At 39.9% G+C, this 26,062-nt stretch overlaps 1 protein-coding gene across 3 annotated transcripts in view; it reads left to right on the top strand.

The window, feature by feature from the left end:
• The window catches only part of ADGRD1 (adhesion G protein-coupled receptor D1), a 156,019-nt gene that overhangs the window by 75,353 nt on the left and 54,604 nt on the right, over window positions 1-26,062 (top strand). For all 3 annotated transcript variants that reach the window (XM_009555716.2, XM_054082771.1, XM_054082773.1), the window contains 2 exons: window positions 9,784-9,857; window positions 11,760-11,883. In XM_009555716.2, coding sequence (XP_009554011.2) covers window positions 9,784-9,857; window positions 11,760-11,883 — 198 coding nt within the window. The remainder of the gene's footprint in view (window positions 1-9,783; window positions 9,858-11,759; window positions 11,884-26,062) is intronic.

Genomic DNA, 26,062 nt, shown 5'->3' with positions numbered 1-26,062 from the left:
TATCAGACCTCTTGCACTCTGAGACTCCCAAAGTTACCCATCCCCAGGAATCTAAGTTTGTCCTTGGAGAGGTGAATTGCAGGGCACCGAGGTCTTTACAAAGATAAATGCATTATTCCCAATTACTCCATAAACAGTCCATTATTCATGTTATTATCATGCAGAGCACATAAAATTTTAATATTTAACTGCTCCAGGCTGTCACAGTCCTTGTGCTCTTTAAAAATAAGGACACAGACTTTGTTTGGTCTTTGAAGGAAAATTAGGACATCTTTGTGCATCTTCCTTTTGTGTACTTAGAAAAGGCAATACAGATTGATTCTTCACTTGGAAATCAATCTTTGAATAACTACCTTGTGTTCCTCGTGTGAAAAATTGCCTAAATAGTATCTAAAGCCTCTTCCATAAAATGAATGACTATTGATTGATTCTTCATATAATTATGATTTTTAGTCTTGTAGAAAATAGAGATGTTGGCTAATTCAGGCTTTGTTTCTGTATTGATAAAAGAGTAGGTAAAAAGTGCCAGTGAGGCTTGCTATGGCTGTTGGGTTTTGTAGTTTGTGTTGTTTTTTAATCAGTGCAAGTTCTTGCTGTTGCTGGTGCTTGTTAGTTTTGGAGACTGAACCATTGTTTTACGTGTTTTCAATTTTAGCTGAACTTTGTGAAATCTGGTTATCAAAAATCCAACGTGTCTTGTTTGGGGTATGGGTGACTGTATTGTGGAGACGGGAGCAAACACTCGCAAGCACTGCCTGCCAATCTTGCTCGCTGCCCTCCGTGGGCAGAGCAGCACAACAGGCTGGACCGCTGGGCTGAGACCAATGGCATGAGGTTTAACAAGGCCGAATGCTGGCTCTTGCGCTTGGGACACAACAGCCTCGTGCAGTGCTACAGGCTTGAGGAAGAGTGGCTGGAAAGCTCCCTGGAGGAAAAGGACCTGGCAGTGTTGGTTGACGGCGGTTGAACATGAGCCAGCAGTGGCCCAGGTGGCCAAGAAGGCCAATGGCATCTTGGCTTGTATCAGAAACGTCATGGCCAGCAGGACAAGGGAGGTGATTCTGCTCCTGGACTTGTCACTGGTGAGGCCTCACCTATAATCCTGTGTTCAGTTCTGGGCCCCTCACCACAAGAAGGATGTTGAGGCTCTGGAGTGTGTCCAGAGAAGAGCAACAAAGCTGGTGAGGGGGCTGGAGAACAAGTCTTATGAGGAGCAGCTGAGAGAGCTGGGGTTGTTTAGCCTGGAGAAGAGGAGGCTGAGGGGAGACCTCATCGCTGTCTATAACTGCCTGAAAGGAGGGTGTAGAGAGGAGGATGCTTGCTTCTTCTGCCGAGTGACAAGTGATAGGACAAGGGGGAATGGCCTCAAGTTGTGCCGGGGAGGTTCAAATAGGACAATAGGAAAAAAATTTTCACCAAAAAAGTCATGAGGCACTGGCAGAGGCTGCCCAGGAAGGGGGTTGAGTCAACACCCCTGGAGGTATTTAAAAGACAGGTAGATGAGGTACTTTAGGATATGGTTTAGTGGCCAACAGGTATAGTTGGACTCAATGATCTCAGAGGTGTTTTCCAACCTGGTGATTTTATGAAGGTGAAGTGCCCATCTCCTATCCAGCTATTGGTAAACTGTCCCAATTTCTTTTTTTCTGATTTAAATTCTCTCTGCCCCAGTCACATGGGGGTTGTGAATTACAACTGCAGTTTAAATGTTAGATCTGAGTGTCTTGAATGGTTCGCATCTGGTGCAAATGTTTCTCTTCTAAAAAACAGGGAAAGTCCAAGCACTGTTTTGGAAACCAAGAATTGTGGAAATATTACCTAATAGGAAAAGTATTCTTTAAACTGATTCTACTCTGTGTATCCCTTTAAGGAATTATGCTTTATTATGCCTTCTGGTCCCTGTCACAGCTCTTGTCATTGCCTAGACATCGTGTCCCGGTACAGAGCTCTGCATTGGGAAACATTTCTATGTCAAAATACTACAGGTGAATGGGGCAAAAAAAGATTTGTTTACCTTTTTCATTATGGCTCAGTTAGATTAGAAAATGTATCCATTTTAAAATAGCCTTTTCAATGTCAATCAGACCAGCTGTTTTCCTTTAGCAGTACTTTCACGTGAGTCAAGAAAAATAGAGGAGATTAATTAAGGGTGTATATAAGAAACATCTGCTTCTTGTTTTAGAAAAGGAATATATTTTTAATATGATAATGCAGAGTAGCAGAAAAAAGGCACAGCAAAAGGAAACAAAAGTCCCTAGCAGGAGACATCATCATCCACTTCATTAAGCAGTTTTGGAAAGCTGTCATGAACTTGTATCAGCATAACGACCAAATCTACTTTATTATGCTGATTGCAAAGAGGGTGGGGAGAAACTGAAACAATATTTCATTCATCTATCCAGAAACGCCTGTAAGCCTCTAGTAGTGTCTGTGACTAGAAATCTGCAAGGCTGGTGGATGTTTTGCACAGACAACTTTATAAGTATTTGACATTATTTGCTTTAAAAATAGTGTTTTCAAAGAGTCTAAAAGTGCAGAAGCAGCACAGAAAAATAAGTATTGGACCAAAGGAATGAACACAACAACCAGTTGCATTAACAGCCAGTCTTGGCAAGTATTATCTGACAAAATTACTTCCTGGAAGAACCATGCCAAATGCCCAGATTTAGAGTAGTTCTGTAATTTTAGTTTTGTTTCATCCATGCTCAAAGATTGCCTTTAGCCTGGCCCATCTGACTCAGATGTGTTAAAACATATCAGAACATAAAAGAATAAACAAGATCTTAGTGAGGGGAAAATGGCTCATGGGATTTGGTGTTTATGGCTTCTTGGCAGTCTCCATTTCAGGTAGGTCTACCAATGGGAACAATGATAGATTTCCTTTTATTTATTCGTTTGGTAGTCTGAAAAAATCTTCTCAAGCCCTGACATTCAAGCTGGGTTTCTTCTTCTGTCTGGTGTGAATTTCTGATGAGTTTGAGTATGTGCCAGATGGGAGGGGAGATAGGAAGACACAAAAAGCTGCTCTGCAGGGCTTTGCATTATGTTAAAACCAAACAAGGTCTTTTAAGCAATGAGTAACTGCTTCAACATGGGCACCTTGAGTAAAATAACTTGCGTTTTAAATTACCTGATATAAATTAGATCTCTTTGGAGCCAGATTGGATTCATTAATTTTGGAGGGGTAATATAGCCTTGACTCAGTTGGAGGCAATGCGGAGTGTCCCAACGAGTTTGATGGCATTGCCTCTGCATAAAGAATCCAATCAATAGCACACTGGAAAGAAACTAGCTCTTCCTTTCTCTCTCAATTTGAATTGACTTGATAAAACTCAAAGAAATGAGAGAATGTGTCGCAGGTGTTTCAGTATCAGTGACTTAATTTTGCACTCCTTTTGCATCCCGTGATGTCTAAATCACATGTAGGTTTAGAGGCTGTATGTGCATGTAAAATTTTTTCTTACACATTAATATAATTATTTAACTGTAAGGACATGTCAAAAACATTTGACTGCTTTATTGCTAATTAGTTAAATGAGACTATTTCTAGAAAGGTAATATTAACATTTTCACTTTGTTGTTCTTTGGAAAAGCACTGGCCTTTAAGGGACGTGAGAAGTCTTTTTTCACTTAAGCATTAAAACCAGTTTTCGTACAGATCATCAGTTCAATCCCATATTTATTGGTGCTCACATAAAGAAAGGCTGCCATGCTGAGCCCCGTTTCCCACTGACTGGCATTTAAAGTTTTGAAATATCAAATATTTACTGATGTAACTTTGTTGCTGCCCAAATTAAATTTCAAAGGTCCTTATCCTGCAGTTTCTATTTGTACATTCCTTCAATTGAAGTAAGCTCTATGCATCGCTTATGAAAATGAACCTCCTTTCTGTGCTTTCAATATATTGCCATGATTTACAACAATATTGTGAGAATTATTAATCCAGATTGTGGTCAATTGGAGTCTGGCATGGTTTTACACTGCAGTGTTACATCTTAAATAGTTTTGGCTTCCAAACTGGAAGAGTTTGGCATGCAACTACTTGTCACTGCCCAGTGTTAACAAATACGTACAAAACAATCATGCCCAAATTAACCCAGATCAAAGAGAAAGAAAAAGAGGAGAAAGATATTGTTGTATATGTGAGCGGTTTGAGGAATATATGAAAGCATAATTCATTGAGGATATGTGGCTTAGTGAGGCTGAGCAAGGTACTTTGTGCTCAGAAATTCCCGAGTCCTCAGCACTGAGCCACTCACGCTATGCTGTGCTTTGCTCACTGCCAGAGGGATCTGCATCAACCTGGCTTCAATGTTAGGGTGGGATTGTTTTAGCTATAAAGTTAAAGAAAATCCATTTGGGGGCTGTGCATGTGTGTTTAGGGAGATTAAAATTTTAACTCCAAGATTGCAGTCAGTTTGCATTGCCAAAAATTGCAGCTTTCCCTGAGCAGTTTGGGAAAAAAACCCCTACTTTTATGGTATTTAGCACTCAAAACCAGAAAGAAGTGCTATTTGTTTTTTAACATTGTCATGACATTTCACCTACAGCACCTTTAGCAGCCACCACCCCAGTTTTTCTAGGTGCCATAAAGCCTACCTGTGCTGCAAGCAGGTAACGTGAACTAGATCAGAGACAAACTGAAGAAAGATGAGCACTAAGTTATAGCTTCTGATTCTGCACATCATAAGCAGCTGTTTTAAGATGCACAGAACCTGACAGCCCACGCTGAGATCTGTAAGTGGGCAGATGTTGTCTTGGCAGCTGTTGGATGAAGCCTTTTGTTCAGCGCCATAAGAAAGATAAGATCACATTAAGAGGGATGTGTTGTTGCCAGTCGAAGAAAAATAGCAAGATCTTTTGATGCTGTACACATTCAGAGGTTATCAAAACTTTTTACTACGCACAATAATTGAAAAAGAAAAGTACCAGGACAATTTCCTCATCCATTCCCTCCTCCTTTTTTTTCTTTATAAAAATGCTATTTAACAGAGCAGCCAAGATATTTTTCACTCTGTTGCTCATGGGTTTTTTCATTGCTTTTTTTTCTGTTCTCACACTGCTTGCCCGATATAGCAGCTGTTAAATGGAGAACTCCAAGAACTGGGGAAGGCTGTTGGTGTAGCATTTGATTAACAGTGGTTTTTTTAGAAAATTGATACGTTGACCATTTTTAACCTCGGGAATAGTAAGGATCAAACCTAATCCATATTCAATTATATATAGCAATCTTTTCTACTTTCAGATGCTTTTGTAGCCTTTGATCTTTCTCTTTTTTTTCATCTATATTGTTGTCTGTGGCAGTCTTCTGCTCTTTTTAATGTCATGGGATTTTTTTTTAACTGTACGATTGTACCATTAAGAAACGCATTCAGTGAGCTTTCATGTTAACCTTGGGAGCCTGCAGTATTCTGCTTTTTGCTTCAGTGGCTGTGTGTTGGCATAGCTCTGTTGACAGCAATGGAACAGCTAAAGGTCTGGCTTTTATGAATAACACACTATAGTTCCCTATTGATAAGTTGAATTAATTCTTGCACAATTTAACATTTTTTTTTTCATTAAATATCGTAGTTATATCTAAGAATGAATCAGTCAAACAAACTCTGATTGGAAATAGTTGGGCGATCTAAGCCCAAGGTCTGTTGCAATGCAGTTTTCTCATAGCTTAGAAGAAAACAGCCAATGTAACCACTAGCCAAACAGGTGGTTATTCTTTCTTTCTCTCCATCTTTTTCCGGGGAACCAAGTAGATGAATGTACCTTAAAGTTTTAATTTTCTAGGTGATCAGGAAAAGTAGATCATATGATGTGGAAAGAAAAGTTAATAAACAATGTGGTCCCGAATACATCCCACTAACAGGCAGGATGTCACTGTGAGGACAGAAAATCATTATATTAGAAGAATCGTTTTAGTCTCTAACTTAATCCATAAACCAGAATCAAAAGTGCTTTTGATTCATACAGCCGTAGGAGTATTTCAGGATGGCTGACACAAGCACATGTACAAAAGTCTTGTTTGTGTTTCTGCCTTTTCTCACCACCTTCAAAATAGTCCATAGTGATTTTGGAGGTTGAGAAGACAGTCCTCCAAATCCTCTGAACTGGACAAAATGCTGTATGTTGTAAACAGAGACAAATGAACTCCAAATTGAACTTAATAGGGTAAATTGTCATTTGCTTTCAAAGAGCGGGAGTCCAATTCCCAGCTCACTGGGCTTGGAGCTACTGAGCTTATATCAATGGCAGATCTGACCCACAGATTTGTCTTTCTTCACATTGGAGGAAAGTAGATATTAAATTAGAAAGTGCACACCCTCCTTCCTAGGTGGCCACCACTATGTAGCTAAATATTTGCTTTTTAATTTCAGGGGAGGAGAGGAGAAACAAGCTAATCTCATAAAGGTTCACTCCACCCTCCGCTTGGCTTCTCTTCCTTGGCAAGCCTTCCCAGCAGCAGCTGGCTGGCTGTTTTTCTTCTGCAATTGTGTTCATGACATTTCCTGCAGTGAGGTTTTCCTGAGGGTTTCCAGCAGTCATTTCAGCCCCTCACTCCCCATTTTTGGCCTCTTCACCCTGTAACCATGGCTTTGTGCCTAGTTCCCAGCACTGTCCATACTGTATCCCCCTCACACATCCATGCATATGCTCTGTATGCTCTTAACACACTCAATGAGTTTCTGTGGTTTGCTTGTAAGTCTGACCGATTTATCAAGAATCAGTGGGTAGTGTAAGAGATGCTGAACGCCCATGATATAAACAGAGACAGACCTTCCTCGAGACAGTGACTCCATCAGGGAGACACAGAGTTTTCACCGTTTCTCAGCGACAAGAAGTTGCTTTTCCTCTTTTAATGTGATTCTTTTTTGAAGAAGCTGCCTGTACCTCTCTCCAAGCAGAAGGACTGATATCAAGAACCTAAGCTAGGGAGAAGAGGTGTGCACATCTGGGATTACATGGCATGCTGATACTTCCCCTCTCCAAACTATTGAAGGCTGCATTAACTGTCCTTTCGACGGCTTTTATAAACACTCAAGCGATTTGATATTTTAGTGTAAAAGCCTACTTGTATATTAAGCTTTCTCATATCAATGTCATTAAATCAATATCCTCAGTGCTAAAGGATCCAAGTCACACGTAAACTGTCACACAGATTTTAACTTAAGAAATGTAATATTGAGGTAAAATCAGTTCATTTTTCGTAGATTAGAGAGTACTTTGAAGTAGAGCTGTTCAACCCAGAGAGGGTTCATTCCTTATTGTAGTCATTTTCTTATGTTGAGGATCTTTTTAGTCTAATCATGGTTTTGTCGCAGAAATTCCAATGAAGTCAGGGAAGATGAGTATTTTATACACTTATAAATGCCACTGAAATACCTTGTGAAGCCTATATCATGTGTGTTAAAACACGGAAAGTATTCTTTAAGAGAAGTAAATAGGAAAAACTGGTATGGACCCTTCTCGTATACATGTGGGTGTGAACACAATCCTGGGCAGCTCAGAGGCTGCATAGCCTCACTTGATGTAGTCCTTTATGTAATGAGCGGCATCTGTGTTTAGACTTAAAGATGGAGAAAAAACAATTCCTTGCTTGCCGGAGATACTTGAAGATAAAAATTACATCTGGGATTTATTTGTGTAAAAAGATACACAGCTGAAGTACTGTGTCTTCTTCCAGCCTGACACTGCAGTGCCCTTTCCATTTAGCGTATTAAGAATCAAGATTTATCTAGAGATATCTTACAAATCAGAAATGACAGTTATTGTACAATATTAGCTGTTATTGCAGCAGATATTTCTCTCTCTTCCTCTCTTTTATCTTTTACCACTGTTTGTCTGTCATACAAGTGAAGTAATTTGTAATACAAACTGACTATGGATTCTTCCAATTGCTTACTTCAGGGAAGCTATAGACATGATGGACATAAGATTATACAGCATAATAGGCAAACATTATGCAAAATGCCCTTGCTGCTGGTAAAACAGAATGATCTCTGCCAAGAAGACTCTAAATTAACTGAAATTGCAGAAGGCAGTTTTCCACTTTCTGAAAGGAATGGGAGGTTCAGAAATGATGGGTCTAGCAGGGAACACACCAGTCTGATCCTGAAGCCTTGCACGGGACTTTCAGAGAGCACTCAGCAACGGGGAAGAGTTTTCACAGATGAGGAAGAACTCCTCTGTATTAATTAACATCATATATTTGGTTACACTGCATCTCTCTCACTACAGCTGGAAAGGAAATGGCATGAGTGAACCGGGAGTTACATCAGTGAGATATTTTCTGGGGATGGGGGACATGAATCCTCTCTTATTATCACTTCTCAGCGTGATGCACTCGTGAGGGTGTGAGGTTTTACCTTTTGCTGTGCTCCCCTTGAGTTAAAAAGCTACAGGATGTCACCAGAGTCAAAGGGAACAGTAGAGACGCTCAGCAGGTAAGTGATGGCCTTTAATTTTCACAAAGCTCTGCTTCTGTGAGTACCTGAGATGGCAGTCTCAGCTGTTTCTGTGATGGAGGCTTAGGGAAAACAGGGGCAGTTGATGAACTAGAAATTTTGTCCAGAGATGTTGCTCAAGCAGATAAGAAAATTCCAGTTATGTTATCGAGAATGGGAGTTGAGAAGAAGTAAATGGCTTTATCTATAGCATAGCTACTTGAAAGGTGTGGAAATCCAGCATGAATGTGTGAATGTCCTGGGTTAGGCAGAAAAGCTTTATTATCGCTAGTAAGGAGGAAACTGTGCTGCCTTGTGCCTGACACTCGGTGTTGAACTCGTGGGAGAGAAGGAAAATTGCATCAAGGATTTCTTGTACTTGGTTGAGTTTCAGCATGATGAGGCTGTGGAGTTTCTTTTTCTTTCTTTCTATAAAACAAGTAAAGCAATACTTGGTTATCTTTTGGCTTGACAGCACAATTGTGTTGCAATAATCCAAGGGCTGTTCATCTATCAGTGATTTGCTTTTGTTGAAAGCTTTTGTAGTAGAATAATTGCCTTAACATAGTGTCTAATACTATGTGGACTTTGGGGATTTATGTATTAGAAAGATTTGAAATCCTCTGTTTTGCATATGTTGTCTATAAAACCCATTACTTTACTCCAGTATAATTTGAATTATTTTGTCGACAAAGTGGTGTAACAGAGTGTAGATTGCGGTTTGGGGTCTCGAAGGTTCCTGAATGGAGGAACAGATTTAGTGGCTAAATCTGTTTCTGGAGGACAGAGATTGTGTTGCCATAATGCTAAGGTGCATTATGTTAAAATAGAATATTGAATTATGGTATTGCTCTTTCAGTTTGATTGCATGTTTTAAAATAACCGCTATTGTGTTAAGAAAAATCTGAGCTGGTCATTGTAAAGCACATATTTCAGTGCTATTAATCCTAAAATGTTAGAGTTTTATTACCTAATGAGAACAAAACCCTATGAAGCCAAATATATGCTAAAGAATAAGAATCCAATGCTGTAAAAATTAACACATATATTTGTGCTTATATACAATAATTAATTCTTGTTTATTACTTACTTCAATGGGACACAGATTTCTCACTGAAAGTTACACAAATTTAATGCTAGTGTGTGAAATTAAGACTGAATACCAGCTTTTGTACGTTTGGAGTTTGTGTTAAATCCACAGACTGACAAAATTTGTTTTCACTCATGGTGTGTTAATCTTGAATAAGTCTATTGAAGTGATTATAATAATGAGAATGTAAAGTAGTCGAATAGCAGGATATGATCCTTTTTAAACATTCCTTCAGATTTTGTATTTTCTTTCTTGCAGACTCCCAGGCAATACAGCCAAGCATTAAATAAGAGCAATAGAGTTCATCTTTACTGTGCATTTCTGGACTATAGGTATGTAACATAATTTCAAATTCTTTAATTTGATTTGATTAAATTGGGCACAGCTTGTCAGGTTATATAGCGCCTATGCTCTCCTTGTTCTCTTTCGTTCATGGAAACAAGTTAAGGAAATGGAGCCACTGGTTTACACAACCTTGTAATGACTAAATAGAAGACTAGTTATTCACAGATCCTGTTCTAGGTAGGTGACTGAAAGACTGAAACATTCTGGAATCAACACTAAAATGCAGACTTATAAAAATCTTGTTTATCTTGGTTTATGAGTACGTCGTCTTGGGCAGGTGCTCAGATGTTCTAAAATGGCAAGCCTCCAGCAGATCCATTGTTTTCGTTGGATCTGTGCTTGTGTCACACCACCATGTGAGATCAGTATTTCAGAGCTGTGAATTTTGGCCAACACATGGAATGAAGAAACATATAGCCCTGAATGTAAATCAGGTTAAAAGAGAAATAAATATCACCTTAAATTTATCTCATAAAATAGGAACAATGAAAAACCACTAGCTGTTTCTTTTTAGCTCGGAATATATTTTGTCTGTATTTAATTTCCAAGCGTGCTGCTCTTAGTGAATTATTTGAGAAAGAATACAAATAGTGAATTTTGAATTTCATGGGGATTAACGGTTTTTGAGCTGTAACAGCACAGGACTAATTGATGTAGCAATGCCCTGCAATGCTGTGCTCCCTCCTATGCAGTGTGCACATGGGAAGGTCACTATAATTGTTTTATTGAAGTTTTGTTTCAAGTATGTTGAGCTGTCCCAGCTGTTGGCTGGGACATAACTCGTTGTTATGGTTACTCACAAATTAGGATAAATTAGAAACAGATTTTACTGAAGCAAATTGATATGGCTGGGGCATTGTTCATGTACTGTTTTCCGCTGGGGCTTGGGTCCTTGAGGCTTTGCCTCAGGATAGGAACTAAAATATGAAATATGTCCTTTCCAATGAGTTTTGTTTGTGTCAAGATGGTCTTATTCCCTAGTGCATAGCAGTTAAACAATAAGCAGTTGGTTTCTGACCTACAACAGAGGACTCAAGAAGTCCCAAAGGACAGAAGGAGGGTGAGGTAATGCCTACCTTTAAAATAAGCACCAAGAAGAATAGAGATCTCTCAATCTATAGCTTTAGGACTCAGAATAATATCAACAGTAACAAATGGTTAAGAAGCAGGCAGTTGTGGGGATGACCTGCAGAATCGGAGCCCACAGAGCACCCCCATATGTGTGCCTGTGACTTCTATGTCCCTGCTCTGCTGCAGAACTCCTGGCAGGGCTGTGACAGCACAGGGGTTTCCAGGTTTCCTTGGCTCCAAGAAGAAACAAACCCCTGAGAATCGCTTTCCTGTGCAGGACCAGGCTACGCAGCCAGCCCAGCTATATCCTCAGTGGAGCAGGATCTGCTCTTCCTGCCCCTGGGGATGAAGTGACAAAACCCAGTTGACGTGGATGGGTCACTAGACATCATGCTCAACCAGTCAGAATGAATTGCTTTGACAGGGCGAGTGGGACAGCGGATAAAGGAGAGGCAGCAGATATCATAATGCTGACTTTTTTGACTTTTGCAAGATTATTGACTTGTCTGATATCACAGTTCTCAGAAGATAGAAATTTGGGTCTAGGTGGCTGAGATGCCATAAATGGGTTGCGCAATGTAAAGAAAAAATGTAGATATTATTCATTGGTTATAAAACTTGGAAGAAATCTCTAGTGATATTTATGTAGAGGCCTGATTTGGATCCAGTTCTGGTCAAAATTTCCTTAACTATTTTTGTGATTGAATTGAGAAGACAATATATCTCCTGTATAGTGCAATGGACACCAAATTAACCTGTAGAAGATGCATTTTGATGCATTTGATTGAGATGATGTTCCATTTTTGTGTGCTTCGCAGCAATGGCACTGGTGTTTGGTCTAATGAAGGTTGTGTACGTGAGAGTGGGGACCTCAACTACTCTGTGTGTCTTTGTAACCACCTCACTAACTTCGCCATTCTGATGCAAGTGGTGCCTCTGAAGGTGAGATTAAGCAAAGGAGTAAATCTGTGTGTTAAAAATGAAGCATGAATACATCAGTTGCATCCTCATGCCACATCAGTAAGTGATTTGAACTGGGCTAATTTTTGCCCAACTCTGAGTTATTCCACATCTTACTTTCTGGGGTGATATTTTAATACTTGACTATATTTATTTATAAAAACTTCTGGAAATTGAAATGGAGTATGAAATGAAACATATCTGTGATAGTTGGGAATTCTCTTTACTCCCACACTTTTGGCATGGTTTCTTAAAGTAGTAAGCAGGAATAGTAGTAGAGGACATTGCACAGATGACCCTGGCTTTTACAATTCATTTTCAAGACAGAGACAGGCTGAGATGTGGCTGTTTAAGCATTTTGGTAGCTAGACTTGTGGCGTATGAACTGCTGAGCTTGAGCTCCATGTGAAGCAAGATCTGCCAGCTGACCTCTACCATCATTTCTGCCAGCTTGCCAGGAGTCTCCTTGCTGCTGTTTCTTTACCTTGTTGCCCAGCAGGGGCTTGTGTAGAAGGAGCATGAGAAAGAAAATGAAGCTTTAGAGTTGAGTGAACATATTATGTATCGTTTTCTCTGTGCTTAGTTCCTTTGTCCAAAGAATAATCAAGTAAGGCTCTTTTCAGTTGGATTATGACATTTCCCCTGCTTACCCAGGTAAAGCTTGCTCTTAACACTGATCACTGATTTCAGATGAAGCTTTGATGGCAAATGGGTTGCTTTCCTCACTGGACATGTTATTCTCTTGGTGATACCTTAGGATGCTTTGAGATTTCTTCAAAGATGAAGCTACTTGCAGGTGAAGTGCTGGTTTGTGCCTGCGAAAGGACTCCCTCTACAAAACTCAGCACTAGGCAAGGTCAGCCCCATGCTGGATCTTAGCAGGCAAACAAATAGCACTGCCATGAGTATAAGAAATAGGGTTTTATTGCTTTATTTGGGTGTGCTGCTGTCAGGGAGGATCCAGCGGAGGTAATGATGAAGCCCTGCTTCGAAAACTCTCAGTTAATAAATAATGAATTTATCATAAAAACAATTTACAAGCCCTATATTTAAAGGAAAGTATACTGATTGTCTGTCAAATTTATTCACTCTGGCAAGTTCTCAGCTTTTTACAGATACCATCCTAATAATATAAATTAACAGACTGAAGAGGAGCTTTAGTAGGACAGTAGGAGTCCTGCCGTCACATTTATCACTCTGTGCTGCTAACAAGCGTGGTGTCTTCTGTGGTACAGCTAGAGGGGTTTGTCAGCTCTGTCGGCACGGATATATTGACTATTGGCCATGTCTCAAGCTCCTGTTAATTGATTTGAATTTTAAACAGTAGCTTCGCCAAGACAGCTCCTACCCCAGACTGCTATTAGGAGTTACTGATTCAGTAACACCGTTAGGAAACTCGCAGGTACCACTGGTTAGAAGGTGCTATCAAAATCAAGGTCACAGTTTGCAACAAGATGGTCTGCTATCCAATGAGCTTAATTAATACCCGCTGCCCTTTGTATTAGCCGAACCATTTGAAGAGGGGGACATCTTGTTCAGGTCACACAGTTTTTATCTAACCTCTATAATCTTTATTACTTGTAGAGCACCTAGTGACCCCAGCTGCTTTCCAAGTATCACTTTTTCTAAGAACCCTTCATACTCATAATAAAATACAGCTTTGCCTGAAGAGCTTCTCATCTTGTCGGATAAAAGTGGAATGAAAGGAAACACTCTATTGTTATAAACTCTGAAGCAATATACTGGGATTTTGTGACATTTAAATAGGATGTCCACCAATTAAATGCCAGTGAAAGATTAGTTGCATTTTCCACTGGGAAATAATTCTGAAAGTTTCGGCTTTCAAGTAAGCAGATTTGAGATTGTCATGATTAATGAGATGCTGCAATAAATTCTAATATTATGGAATATTAGTAATAGAGCCTCCTGAATCAACCAGACAATTGGAAAGAAGCTCAACATGAGCTGACAATGCACACTCGCAGCCCGGAAGAAGCTATATCCTGGGCTGCATCAAAAGCAGCGTGGCCAGCAGGGTGAGGGAGGGGATTCTGCCCCTTTATTCCTCTCTTGGAAGACCTCATCTGGAGTATTGTGTCCAATTCTGGAGCCCTCAACATAAGAAGGAGATGGAGCTGTTGGAACAGGACCAGAGGAGGCTACAAAGATGATGCGAGGGCTGGAGCACCTCCCATATGAGGCCAGGCTGAGAGAGTTGGGGTTATTGAGTGTGGAGAAGAGAAGACTCCGAGGAGACCTTATAGTGACCTTCCAGTACCTGAAGGGGCTACAGGAAAGTTGTGGAGGGGCTGTTTACAAAGGCTTGTGGGCATAGGACGAGGGGCAATGGGTATAAACTGGAGAGGGGCAGATTTAGACTGGACATAAGGAGGAATTTCTTCCCCATGAGGGTGGTGAGGCCCTGGCCCAGGTTGCCCAGGGAAGCTGTGTCTGCCCCATCCCTGGAGGGGTTCCAGGCCAGGTTGGATGGGCCTTGGGCAGCCTGAGCCAGTGGGAGGTGTCCCTGCCCATGGCAGGAGGTGGAACTGGGTGGGCTTTAAGGTCCTTTCAACCCAAACTATTCTATGATTCTATGTTTCTATGAAACTTCTCCCACATGTCCTTGGAACACTGTTAAGTAAATGTTAAAATGCTGCAGATTTTAAACATATAGTTGCGTGTTTATTTACCATGTTCTGAAATTCATGAGCCAAGATTCAAAGGGCCCACGTAAATCATCCTTTCAAATACCAAATTGTCAGTGCTGTAAGAAATTGTTACAATGATGTTATATTCGATCTTGAACTTCTATATGCTTTATTTTTCTTTTCATAAATGGAGTTCACAGAGAATTTGAGACGAGGAAAAGAGAGAATGGGAGTATGCAGCTGCCCACGTTTGGACAGTTCTATTTATATAGCCATTGTATATCTGTGGCCATGTAAATAGAGCTGGATGAAATTTTTCCACAGGAACACTATATTCGACTGAACATTTATTTTTTTCTCTCAATTCTGTTTTTTAACAGAAGGGATCTGCTTTTCTTGAAAAAACATATAAGTAAATTATTACAAATGGATTGTCTGAAAACTGCAGGGGTTTTCATTAAAAGCTGTGTTTTAGGACAAAAGAAATGACTTCATTCTTCATAGGAATTCTGTTTTGGGTGCTTTATACTTCCATTTTCCCATAGAAAGTATTACTTCCCTTTCTCTCTGTCGCACGGATAAGTGCAGCTCTCAGGGCTGCACAGACAGGCAGACACCCCCTCCAAGGGCGCTGTATCAGCCTTTAACCTAATGCACCCGTCAGCAGGATGGTAAACCCAGGGATGAATCGTTCTACCAGCCCTGGCAGAAAGGCAGGCAGCTGCACAGAGAACAGTAAAAAACGCCAAGAGGGGAATATCGACAATTCTAAAGACACAAAGTGCAGATGAATACATATGTAGCATCTTAAGAGCTGGGGGAACAGCCCCTAGGGAGAACACTGCTGATGTGGAAATCCATGAATCCTTGAGATCAGTTCAGTGTGATTTGTGTTGCAAGACTCTCAGCTCCTTTTTGCAAAAGCACAAGCTTTCCATTAATGAGACATTGCAGGTTTTTACAGAGTGTTTGCTTTTCACAGCTGTAGAATATGGCATACTTTGAGTTCAGACAAAGCCAAGGTGTCTCTAAACAACAAATACTGAAATAAGTGACCTTCCTTAGAAGCAACGCACCACTTGTGGCAAGCATTTCTGATGACCAGAGAGCTGAGCTTGTATGATTGCTTCTTGCCAAGGATGGTGACTTTTTCTTCTGAGTTACGTTAAATTCAAGCAAGAATCTCCTTGCTGAACTTCCTTTCTTTGTTCCTTCACATGGTCCACTCTGGCTTTTTCCACTTCCAGAACAACAGCATGACCCAGACTGTCAGCTTTCATCCTTCCTGCTAGGACTGGTCCAGCTCATTGTCGCACCTTCACCGATATCCAGCAGATCTCTCTATATATTTACAGTTCATGCATTTCTTGTGGGCATAAATTCCTTTATATGCTCTCAAGACTCTTTATCACTGTAATTTTATTATAAAATAAAGAACAATGTTAATAATTCAAGCACCTGGCTTGTAGAGGAATTAGAATGTCTCACCTGGATTTCATTTTTTTTCACTGAGACATTCATAGGAACAGAACTGTATCCGGATCTGACAGTCCTTTCTCTTGAAATATTGCGAAATGAATGCTGACAAATTGTTAGATGTTTATGGAGCAGACTCTCAGGTGAATCTAAATTCCAGGGAGCATAGAAATGCAAGAAAGTTCTTAGGAACAGGCTATGAGTTCTTGATTTTTCTTCTTGATCTTTGCTTAAAACAGGTTAGATTAGTTCAGTCACTATTCTACTGTATGCTAGCTGGGAGTAATCTCCGGAGACTGAAATCTGCTGAAATGGAAAAGCATTTTTATTCCAGTATTTTGGAGAAAGAAATTGAAAGAGAGAGGTCACAAAGAAAAATTTTAAATTCCGATATGCTAACTTAAATGCAACAAAATGAGCCTCCGCTCTGATATCAGTGCGCTATACAGCAGCGTGTGAGGAAAAAGAACTTTGAATGCTGTGATTTAGCTAAAACCGAGGTTGGATTACAAGTGTAGTTGAACGCTACTTTAGAATTTATTAGTTCCAGCAAGAGCTTGAACACACTAAAGTTGCAGTGATTGTGAAAGAATGGCATGAACAATACTGCTGATTACTTGAGCTATGTGTATGCGGTTTAGCTGCTTTCAGCGATGCAGGGGATTAGCAGTTGTAAGGAGTTTATTTCAGGAATGAAATAACAATCTTGGAAAAACTTACAGCCATGTGGTGCTCACATGTCAGCCTGGCACTGACCTGTTAGCCTGCTGATGAATTGGCCCATGTGGAATGCTGAAATTATTTGTATCTTTATCACTCTGCTGTTATGTCTCTATCATGGTTGGCCCAAATTCATGCTTGCTTGCTTCCTGAGATGCATTTATCACATCGGTTTTAACTTGAGAGATGATAGCATTTATTTGGAAGTTTGGAGATTAATGACCATCAACTGGCTTAAATGAATAAATAAATTAATTGAATATAAAATGCAACTGAAGATGGGATGGTGTTCCTGACGGGACATGTTCAGACCTTGATTGCTTTTGTGAGTTGCATGGGTGTCATTAAGGTCAGCACACAATCAGAATTTGGAAAGTCAGTTGAGAAGTCTTTTCACAACTCTGATCAAGTTAGTAAGATTGAGAATTTCACGCTTGCATCTCCCCATCAAACTGTGTCAGTGGGATGTTACATCAGAGGACAGATGTAAGCCACATCAGGTACCCCTCCTCTGGGAAACTCCTTACTCTGAGGAAGCTTCTCTTTCTTGTGGGGGAAACTGAGGTAGGGCAAAAAAGTCCCTCGTAGTACATCATTTCTAAAGCTGTGCTCTTAGGGGTGTGTGTCTCTCCTCCTTCCTTTATCCAGAGTACCGGTGCAGAATTCATCTGGTGCACAAGGAACCGGTACTGCCAGCTGCCCTGCACTGTTATGGTTAGGGAGACAATGCTGCATTAATATAGCTGTGGTGGGAAAAATAAATAATCCATTTAGTTTGACGTGTTTACATTGTTTTATGTTTGCTTCTTCTGGAGAAAGTCCAAGCAGAGGGCACCCAGGGTGATGTGCTCCCTGTAGCTGTTTTCTTGTAGAACTGTAGTAGGACAGTCCTCCACTGTGCTGCAGGCTTGAACCTGGATAGGAACGGTAGAGGATGGGAGGTAAGCTGTTCCCTCAAGTAGTCATCCTCTAGAGGCACAGAGCCTGGGGCCATCTCAACCTGTACCTCCAGATGACGGGGAGGTCCCAGTCCTGGGGTAGGAGGGACAGATGACACTGGGAGGAGAGACGCAAGAGGAGTCAGACAGAGGGATGTCACAAGGTGCTTCCTAGACTGCAGGGATCTAACAAAACAAGGAGTAAGATGCATTTCAAAAGCACTCCAAAGAAAATTCAGATGCTATTATTTTATTTTGGGCAGCTTTACCTCCTTTCGTCAGTCAGTGGGGCCCTGCGTTCCTGCCAAGAATCATGCCAGCCATCTGGCAGCTTTTATTTTTATAGTGATCCAACAACTACAAAGCATGCCAGGCTATTTGTACCATCTGCCATATAAATGTCATTTCAGCAAAAGGATGGTGGACACCTGGAGACCCAGAGTTCAAAAATCCTTTAAGAGGGGAACTCACTGTCTCCCACAGCAAAATAGAGTTTGAGGTTTGGGTCCCCCTCCCTCAAGTGACAAATGCAGGACACAAAATATTTGTGGCTCATAGACAATTCTCTTAAATCGTTTTTTTTCCTCTTTCTGCCTTTTCCAACTGTGAGGGTATAAAAATGACAACTGTAATGTTCACATGTGGACGGACATTTCCAAAAAAGTAATAGTGTTGTACAATCTGTGGCAGAAATTGTTGAGGTTTTAAAACACATTTTCTGCATTTCTAGAGCTAGAAATGACTTCATTTTTCATCCCATTTGTAGCACTTGTTCCATAATTCAGAAGGGAGGATCATTCAATACAGTTCAAGCTGCCCACCAATGGCCTTGAAAGGAGAGACGCGTTTATAAAGGGGAAAATGTTTACAAATGTCTGATCTTGCCACTGGAGCCGTAGAGACAATCCACAGCATCTTTAGGGAGCTCAGGAATTTGCAAAGGCTTGGGGATTTGGCTGTGAGGGTCTGTTTGCAAAAGGAAAGACTTCCCAAATTTCTCCCTTGGGGCAATATGTGTGTTTTTATTTTATTTTTCAGTGTTATAGCTGAGTTTGACAGCGAGTTTTGACACTGTGTGACTGAGTGAGAACAAAGTGCATCTATTCGTGTTTATAAAGGCTGCTTCAAAAATGTCCAAAGATTGTGAAGTTCTTTAAAATATGGGGGATAGGTCTGTAATGTATAAGGTTGGAGCATTTTTTCCTAAATCTAATATTGCAGTTATTAATCAAATTTTGAACTCAGGGGGCATTAAAATAGTCGTCTGAAATGATAACCTTTTTTCTTACATTTTTCAGCCAGCTGAGGTTCAGACTATGTACTTTAATAAGACAATGAAATGGAAATAATGTGGCATTCGCTGATTTCTGCTGTTTTGTAATTTTAATATAATTACTTTTCTCAGCATGCTTTTCATTGCTGGGAACATAAAAAGAATAATGCCTTAGTCCAGTAATTTTTCTTTTGTGTTTCATATTTAAAAACTGGATAGGCATTGCAACTTTTTTAGTCCTCGTTTATTACCGTTGACAGTTTCTTTAACTGAAGAGATCTCTACAGACAGTTTAGACAGCCCATCAGATGAACAAAGATAAATCAGTCTGTGTGTTTATTCTAGCATTGCTTTGTAAACTTTCTTTGCTCTTTCTCACTCTCTCCGCATTCCACTCCATTTTACTGCAGCGAATGTTGTCCCCGTGGAGGAACCCATCTCACTGATGTGCTCACAGTATGATAGTAATTCATATTTCTTTTGTCCTTACTAAGCTCATACTCATCTTTCCTGAAAATTAGGCACTAATCTTGTGTTTTAGCTCAGAACCATTGTTCATTCTTTCATTAGTCTATTTCTATGCCAGTACAGCTCTGTTGATTTTGATGGGAGGAAATAGGAGACTTTCTGGTTCTGTCCTTAATCCCATAGAACTACACAGAAAAAGTTGGAACAATGCTGCAGGATACTAAACCCCTCAAAATCCTTAGAGAATTATTTGGCAGTTACTGAATTTCACTGAGCAAAAGAGAAAAAACTAAAACTTTTTACTTTGCAAAAGCACAAATGTTTAAGAGCGCTATAATGGTCAAAAGAACTCTTTTGTTTGAGAAACACGAAACAGGTATCTATTTTAAACAGAGTACCTAATAAAATAACATAGACATCCTCTCTATGGTGACAATGAAAGCACTGAGCATTTGGCAGTGAGGTCTTTCTTGCTGACTAAATGATTTCCACACACAGCATAAATATGTTATGATACTACACCTTTATCCATCGCTGTTCTCTGTTGAATATTTTGAAATGTAGTCATTCTGTACTCCTGAATTCAGTCTGTCTTCTGTCTTGGCCTTTTTATGCCTCTTCTCCCCGAAGAGCGGTGTATGGGAAATTCAGGGCTGGGGATGCGGAGGCTCTTGGCTGCGGTGCCAACCACTGATAGCCACAGTCCTGAATCGAAACAGACGTTTCTGAATCAAAGCCCAAGCCTGGGAAAAGAGAAGTAGACATACTAATTTGCATTGAATTTTGCTGGGAGCTGGGTATTTAATTTTCCTCAACTGCTCTGGATAATCTCAGACTCAGAGACTGGCAAGAGACCGTTGTTTCTCTGCCTACAAGCGCCTGCTGGACCCACGCTGGGTTTTATTCTCCTTGTAGCCTTCTCTGATGGACTTTGTTTTGGCTGGTAATTGGAGAACAGGATGAGTCTGCCCTTGATGGAACAGAAAGTAAGGAACAGATGTACAAGTCGTAGCTGTATGGGCAGAGTTATCTCCCTCAGTTTCACAGAGGATAAACTGCTGTAAGTACAGCATTTAGCATTTGTTGAGAGCCACTGCAAGTTTTAAACCTGAAATGAAGGAAGAAAAAACCATACAGCTTTGTGTTACACAAACACAGATATGAAGAAGAACTTGCAAATATCTGACTTTCTGAGCCCTAAACTTTATTATAATTTAATATCACTTCCCAACTTGAGTTCTTCCTCCCTGCCATGCTTCCCTCAGGCTTCATTTGATCTGAAAAGTTCCTGTGTGAGAGTTGTAATGAGCAGATTACCTGCTGTTTGATGACATCTTGCCCAGAACTACTTTAAAAGACAACGTAGGCTTTAAAAAATACTAATTAATACGTTGGCAGAGATATTTGGAAAATTTGAAATTTTTCATGTCACAGAGAAAAGATTTAAAGAAGCAGACACCGGGCTGGGCTGGCTGTAGGAAAACATTTCTTTCATCCTGAAAAGCCCCCTTCATAGCACTTCGTCGCTGATCCCTAGGAGTTGTGTTGTTAATAAAGATGGGAATTCAAAAGCAGTTCTGCTGGAAATGGCTGATAAAAATAATTGTGCTGCAAAGCGTGACTCTCAGAAGACATTTTTTCTCTAAACGTGCGGTATCTGATGCATCATAAGTTGAGAAAAGTCTCTGCATCAAGTTGGGCTTTTTTTAATGTGTGCAGTGGTTGTGCAGTGCCATTAAGTATGGCCCCACCGGAATGGTTCTTATGGTCTCAATGAGAAGGCTGAGCCTCCTGAGCTAAGCACAGATGTTTATTTGAAACAAACATAATGTTATGTACCTAACGAAGTTCTTGGCAAGCTGAAGGAAAACAGAGATTTGTATTGTTATTATTATTTAATACATAAATAGAGGCCTCCCTGGACTGAAATTGAATTTCAGCAACCTTTCTGGAGGCAATTAAAACCATTAGCTTCATCAGCCAAGCCCAGTGTTTTAATGTCTCTGAAACACTCGGGCTGCCAAAGTTAATTATTCATCCTTTTCGTAATTGGATTCAGATTGCATTTTAAAGGTGCAGCTTCAACAGGGTTGACTGAGCCTTAATTTTTCACCCCTACATCTTCTCCTCTCCCATTCCCTCAAGAAATGTCTCATAAGATGTTGTTTCAAACCTTTGCAGAAGGGTTTTGAGAGTAGATTTCAGCCCAGGCCAACAGCTGATCATCTCATGGCAGATCTCAGTCAGTTGACAAACAGGGTGAAAAACCAAACGTCATTGTAGGGAACTGCATGGCAGGAATGCTTCTTTGAGATGGAACGCTGACCAAAAGGGACCCTAAAATATAACTTGTTTGGACTCGGGGCAAAATACAATTGTTATGACTTACATTTTCACCAGTAAACAAATAACTTTGGTTTCATAAAACGTATACACTGTATACAAAAATGTCATATTCTGTGTTCTACCAGTGAGTAAAACTAAAATACAAATGATAGGTATGCTATAGAACTTAGATTGCAGGGCTCATATTTTAAGGATGGAAAGCTTTTCAGTTCAAGAACTCATCTTTTCTTGGAAGAAGATGAATTGTTTTTCAGAAAGCAGATTACAAAAGTGGTTTAGACAATGAAATTACTGCTTTTGGTGGCTAAAATGTGAAGTTGTAATTAGGTATATGGACAAACTCAGGATCAGCTATGACAAACCTTGTTTTAAGTACTTGAACTCATCCCTTTGTCTGAAGTGTTGCCTCTAAAGACAGACATAAAGGGATATTTAGCAGCATGTAAAGAAGAAAATTTTAGATTAGTACTTCCCAAAAATGTCCCTTCCTCAAGAGAAAACCCAAAGTACCCCCTTTAAGTTGCAGAAAACATGCAGTCAGTTGCTTAAGAAATGAATAATGGGAAAAAGGGACAGGAGTGCAAATTTCACACAGAAGAAGGGTCCACCTGGAAGGAGTCACTGAGCAGGGACAGCCCTGTGTTGCCCAGGCAGATACTCTGATGTGACCAGTTGCTATTTTGTGTTCCTGTAGTCCATTTAGTTTTTGATGGATTGTTGTGCTGTGTTGTATATACAGCTGCTCACTAATGTTACAAAAAATTAAGTAGGATTTCTACTATAGATACAGATCAAACTATTTTTCATGTATAGCCTACTGAAGAAGTCTTTCAGCCTGAACTGACCTTTTCCAAATACTCCAGAGGTGAAAAGTACCATCCCATTGTAGTAATTTATCTTCATCTTCCTGGGCAGTTATTTTTAAACAAAAGAGCTAGTTGTCACTCATTTTCTTGTTATTAACATCATAAAAGAAAAATATGTATTTTGGAGTCTGAACTGGTCTCTTTCCAGGATAATTTCTCAGGCTATCCAGTTGCCTGTGAGTTTCCAAAATAAAAATGCCGAGCAATGTACTAACATTTTTATGAGGGAGAACAAGGGTAAGGCAATATCGCAGATGGGTGTAACTACTGAAGTGATCAGATCTTTGTCCATGCAATTAGTGACACTTGCAATTTAAAGGGTGTTGCAACCTAAACTAAAAGGGTGGGAATTTTACACGGAACATGCATTTTTTTATTTGAGTATTAGTCAAAGCTGAAACTAAGAAACATATGCCTTCTAGTGTTCGTGATTACCAACACTTACAACTGCACGAGCTCCTTCTCTAGCTTTTCAGCTTGCTGCCGAGTGAGAGAATGACCTTACAAACTCAAAGAAATGAAACCTTTTAAAAGAAAAGAATAATTTAACGTAGATTGGGACAAGGGTGAGAATTGGGCTCGTGGGACTTCTTCACAGACTGCTCGGTGTTTTATGTGATGCTTTTTAATGCTATTTTCTTTAGTAATAGCATTGCAGCCTGATTAGCAATTTTGTGCTGACTACAAGATCATCCCTGTCTTATATTCCATGTCATGCATGAAGTCTGAAAATTTTCACAAAGACAAGTTGAGGTAAGATGAAATCATCTCGTATCAGAGCATTGGAATTTGTAGGCAATCGTTTCTTAACTGATGATATGCAATGCTTTGACAATCCAGGTATTTCTAAGAAACTTCATGGTTGTATGTGCACGTAGACGCACAACATCCAGCTGTGCCGTAATAGCTGGGTTGTGGGAAGTTAGTAGAGACCTGACATTTTAAATAAAGGTTCTTTTCTCTCCCACACCATACAACTGTATTTAGAAATGAGGCTCCACACCCTGGAAATCATTCCAGGCTTTCTTTTCACGCTGTGTCTCTCCCCTGCAGTTCATAACAGCCCCAGAAAGGAGATGGTTTCACCAAGTGGAGCCACCATGAACAGGGACTGCGCTCTTGCTCCCGTCCAACCTGACAGTTCAGCTTGAGAACAACTGTCAACAGGCTCCAAATTCTCCTTAAAACAACAAATGGTTCAAAACTACCTACAGGCTTTTTTGTCCTTCGCAATAGGCATTGTGAGAATGTGAACTGCAGTGATGTTGCTTTTGAAATAGTGGTTACTGGACTGATGTCCATATTGGTTTAAGAGCATCATTCTTAAAGCATCATTAGATTTTGGTTGCATTTACTGGAGAAAGAACAGCTCCCAGTTCAGAGATGTGAGGATCTATGTAGGTTATTTTAGGCTTGAATTAATCTTCTGCTTTTTGTTGATAAGAAGTTTTGGTTTTGGTTTTGATACTTTTTCCCTTTTTCATTTCTAAACAATACAAGCTCCACTTGGGAGAACTTGATTCATGTCTTGTCTGGCACTACAGGGGTTTCTGGAGGAAGATTGAGCTAAAAACACAGAGAAAGAGTTTCTTACAGACATTTCAGTTATGATAGAAATTAGTTAGAAAAATAGGTTTTTTGTGATGATTATCTTTTCGACATATTATAGAAAAAACAAAGCCTTTGGGTTTTGCCCATTTCCACTAGATGGATCCCCTGTATCTTCCGTACTTGTGTGTGACAGTAAGACATTACCTTTGCTTTGCAGATCTTATCTGTCTCGCCCAACACAAACACTGTAAATCTAATGAGTACTGAGCAGCTTTGACCTCTATAGGGAACACTTTCTGGCTGCAGGTGTTGGGAGTGAAAGGAGTGAAAGAAAGCCTTGAACTGCTGAGAAATACTAATTTCGGAGTGCCTTGAAGCTGGAAAAGCTTCCTCTGCTCCCTTCCTCCCTCTGCAGGACTGCAAGCCACCTGTAGCAAGAGAAAGGCATGTGTATCGGAGCAATCAGGAAATAAGGCCAATGCATTTTGGACATGAATTTCTGTGATGAGGAAATCACTTCTAAACCTCCCAATTTACCACGCAAGTCATTTCTATTTCAGGAATAGCCTGTGCAGAACGGCTGTACATAGCTTCTCTGGGTGCGGAGGGACTGTAGGAGCTCTTTTGTAGAAATTATATGGACCTTTAAAGCTGCTCCAGCACACAGAACTCTTTTGTTTCTGTAATTGATGCTATCCAAGTCAGGGAAAAGAAATGTGTCTTTGGCTGACAGCGAAAAAAATACTAAAGAGCTGCATCATATTTCCTAGGAACAGTAACACCATAGCAACATTGTCTTTCAGTGTTGCTGCATCGCTTAAGAGCTCTCAGATTGCTGAGCGAGCCACAATTTATTCTGCTGTAAAACTTACTGCACGTGAGCTGATACCATTGGCAGATAATTACAAGATAAATGTTCATGTACAACATATTGATTTTGTCTGCACTTAAAATGTTGGGTTGGGTTTTTTTCTCATAACTACATGGCATGTTATTTCTCTCTTTTAAAAGGAATTTTAATGGGAAGTTTATTACTAGAACCGGTTGGGTTTGATAATCTCTAATGAAATACTTTGTTGGGGGGGGGATTTTCAGTGTGTGTGTGTGTGTGTGTGTGTAAAATAACAGAAAATCCCAAAGTGTGAGAAAGGATTATTTTTTATTAGAGAGTTACTAGAAAAGAATTGGAAAATATATTGCTCCTTTCAGTATTTTTCAGAATAAATAAATATTCCTGGCATCAGCTAGGAATTTAATTTATAGCAAATTTATGTTGAAATAAAAAGATCCTATTTCAAGCATCAAAATTAGACCACTTTTATTGACCAGATATTTTATTTCTTCAAATGTTCAGTTTATGAAAAAGTCAGCTCTGTCCAAATTCAAGTCGGGAAAAAAGGTTTGAAAGTTCTTCTGAGATGAGAAAACTTTTTCCTGCCTAGCTCTGTTCTACTTATTATATATTAATATTGCCTGGCTTTTTTTTGTTGGGTGTGGCTTTTTTGTCATGCTTTTATGAGGAATTGCATAGAAAATTAAAGCACGTTGTCTGATTAATTTAGGCTGAAAGGTCAAAACACACTGTCCTTCCCTCAGTGAAACTACCGAGGTTTTACCATAGATCCTAGTGGTGGGCATGATGGAGTTACAGATTAAATGTTCATGAAAATCGAATTACTTGAACAAAAGGTGTCTGTAGGTGAAAACAGAGGCTGAGATGAGAGGCTTACACTCTGACTGCTCATGCTGGGTCTTCCTTGTGGTTTTCCGTTCTGTAGATGTCAGTCCAGCTCCTTCAACAGGCGCTGAAAACATGATACATTAAACAAAACAAGTGGGCTATAAATGGCCCATGATTTATGGGATATCTTGGTT

This window comes from Cuculus canorus, chromosome 17 (assembly GCF_017976375.1).
Source record: "Cuculus canorus isolate bCucCan1 chromosome 17, bCucCan1.pri, whole genome shotgun sequence".
In the NCBI taxonomy this organism is placed as follows: Eukaryota; Metazoa; Chordata; class Aves; order Cuculiformes; family Cuculidae; genus Cuculus; species Cuculus canorus.
The sequence above is the reverse complement of the archived record's forward strand: the minus strand, read 5'-3'. Positions and strand labels throughout refer to the sequence as shown.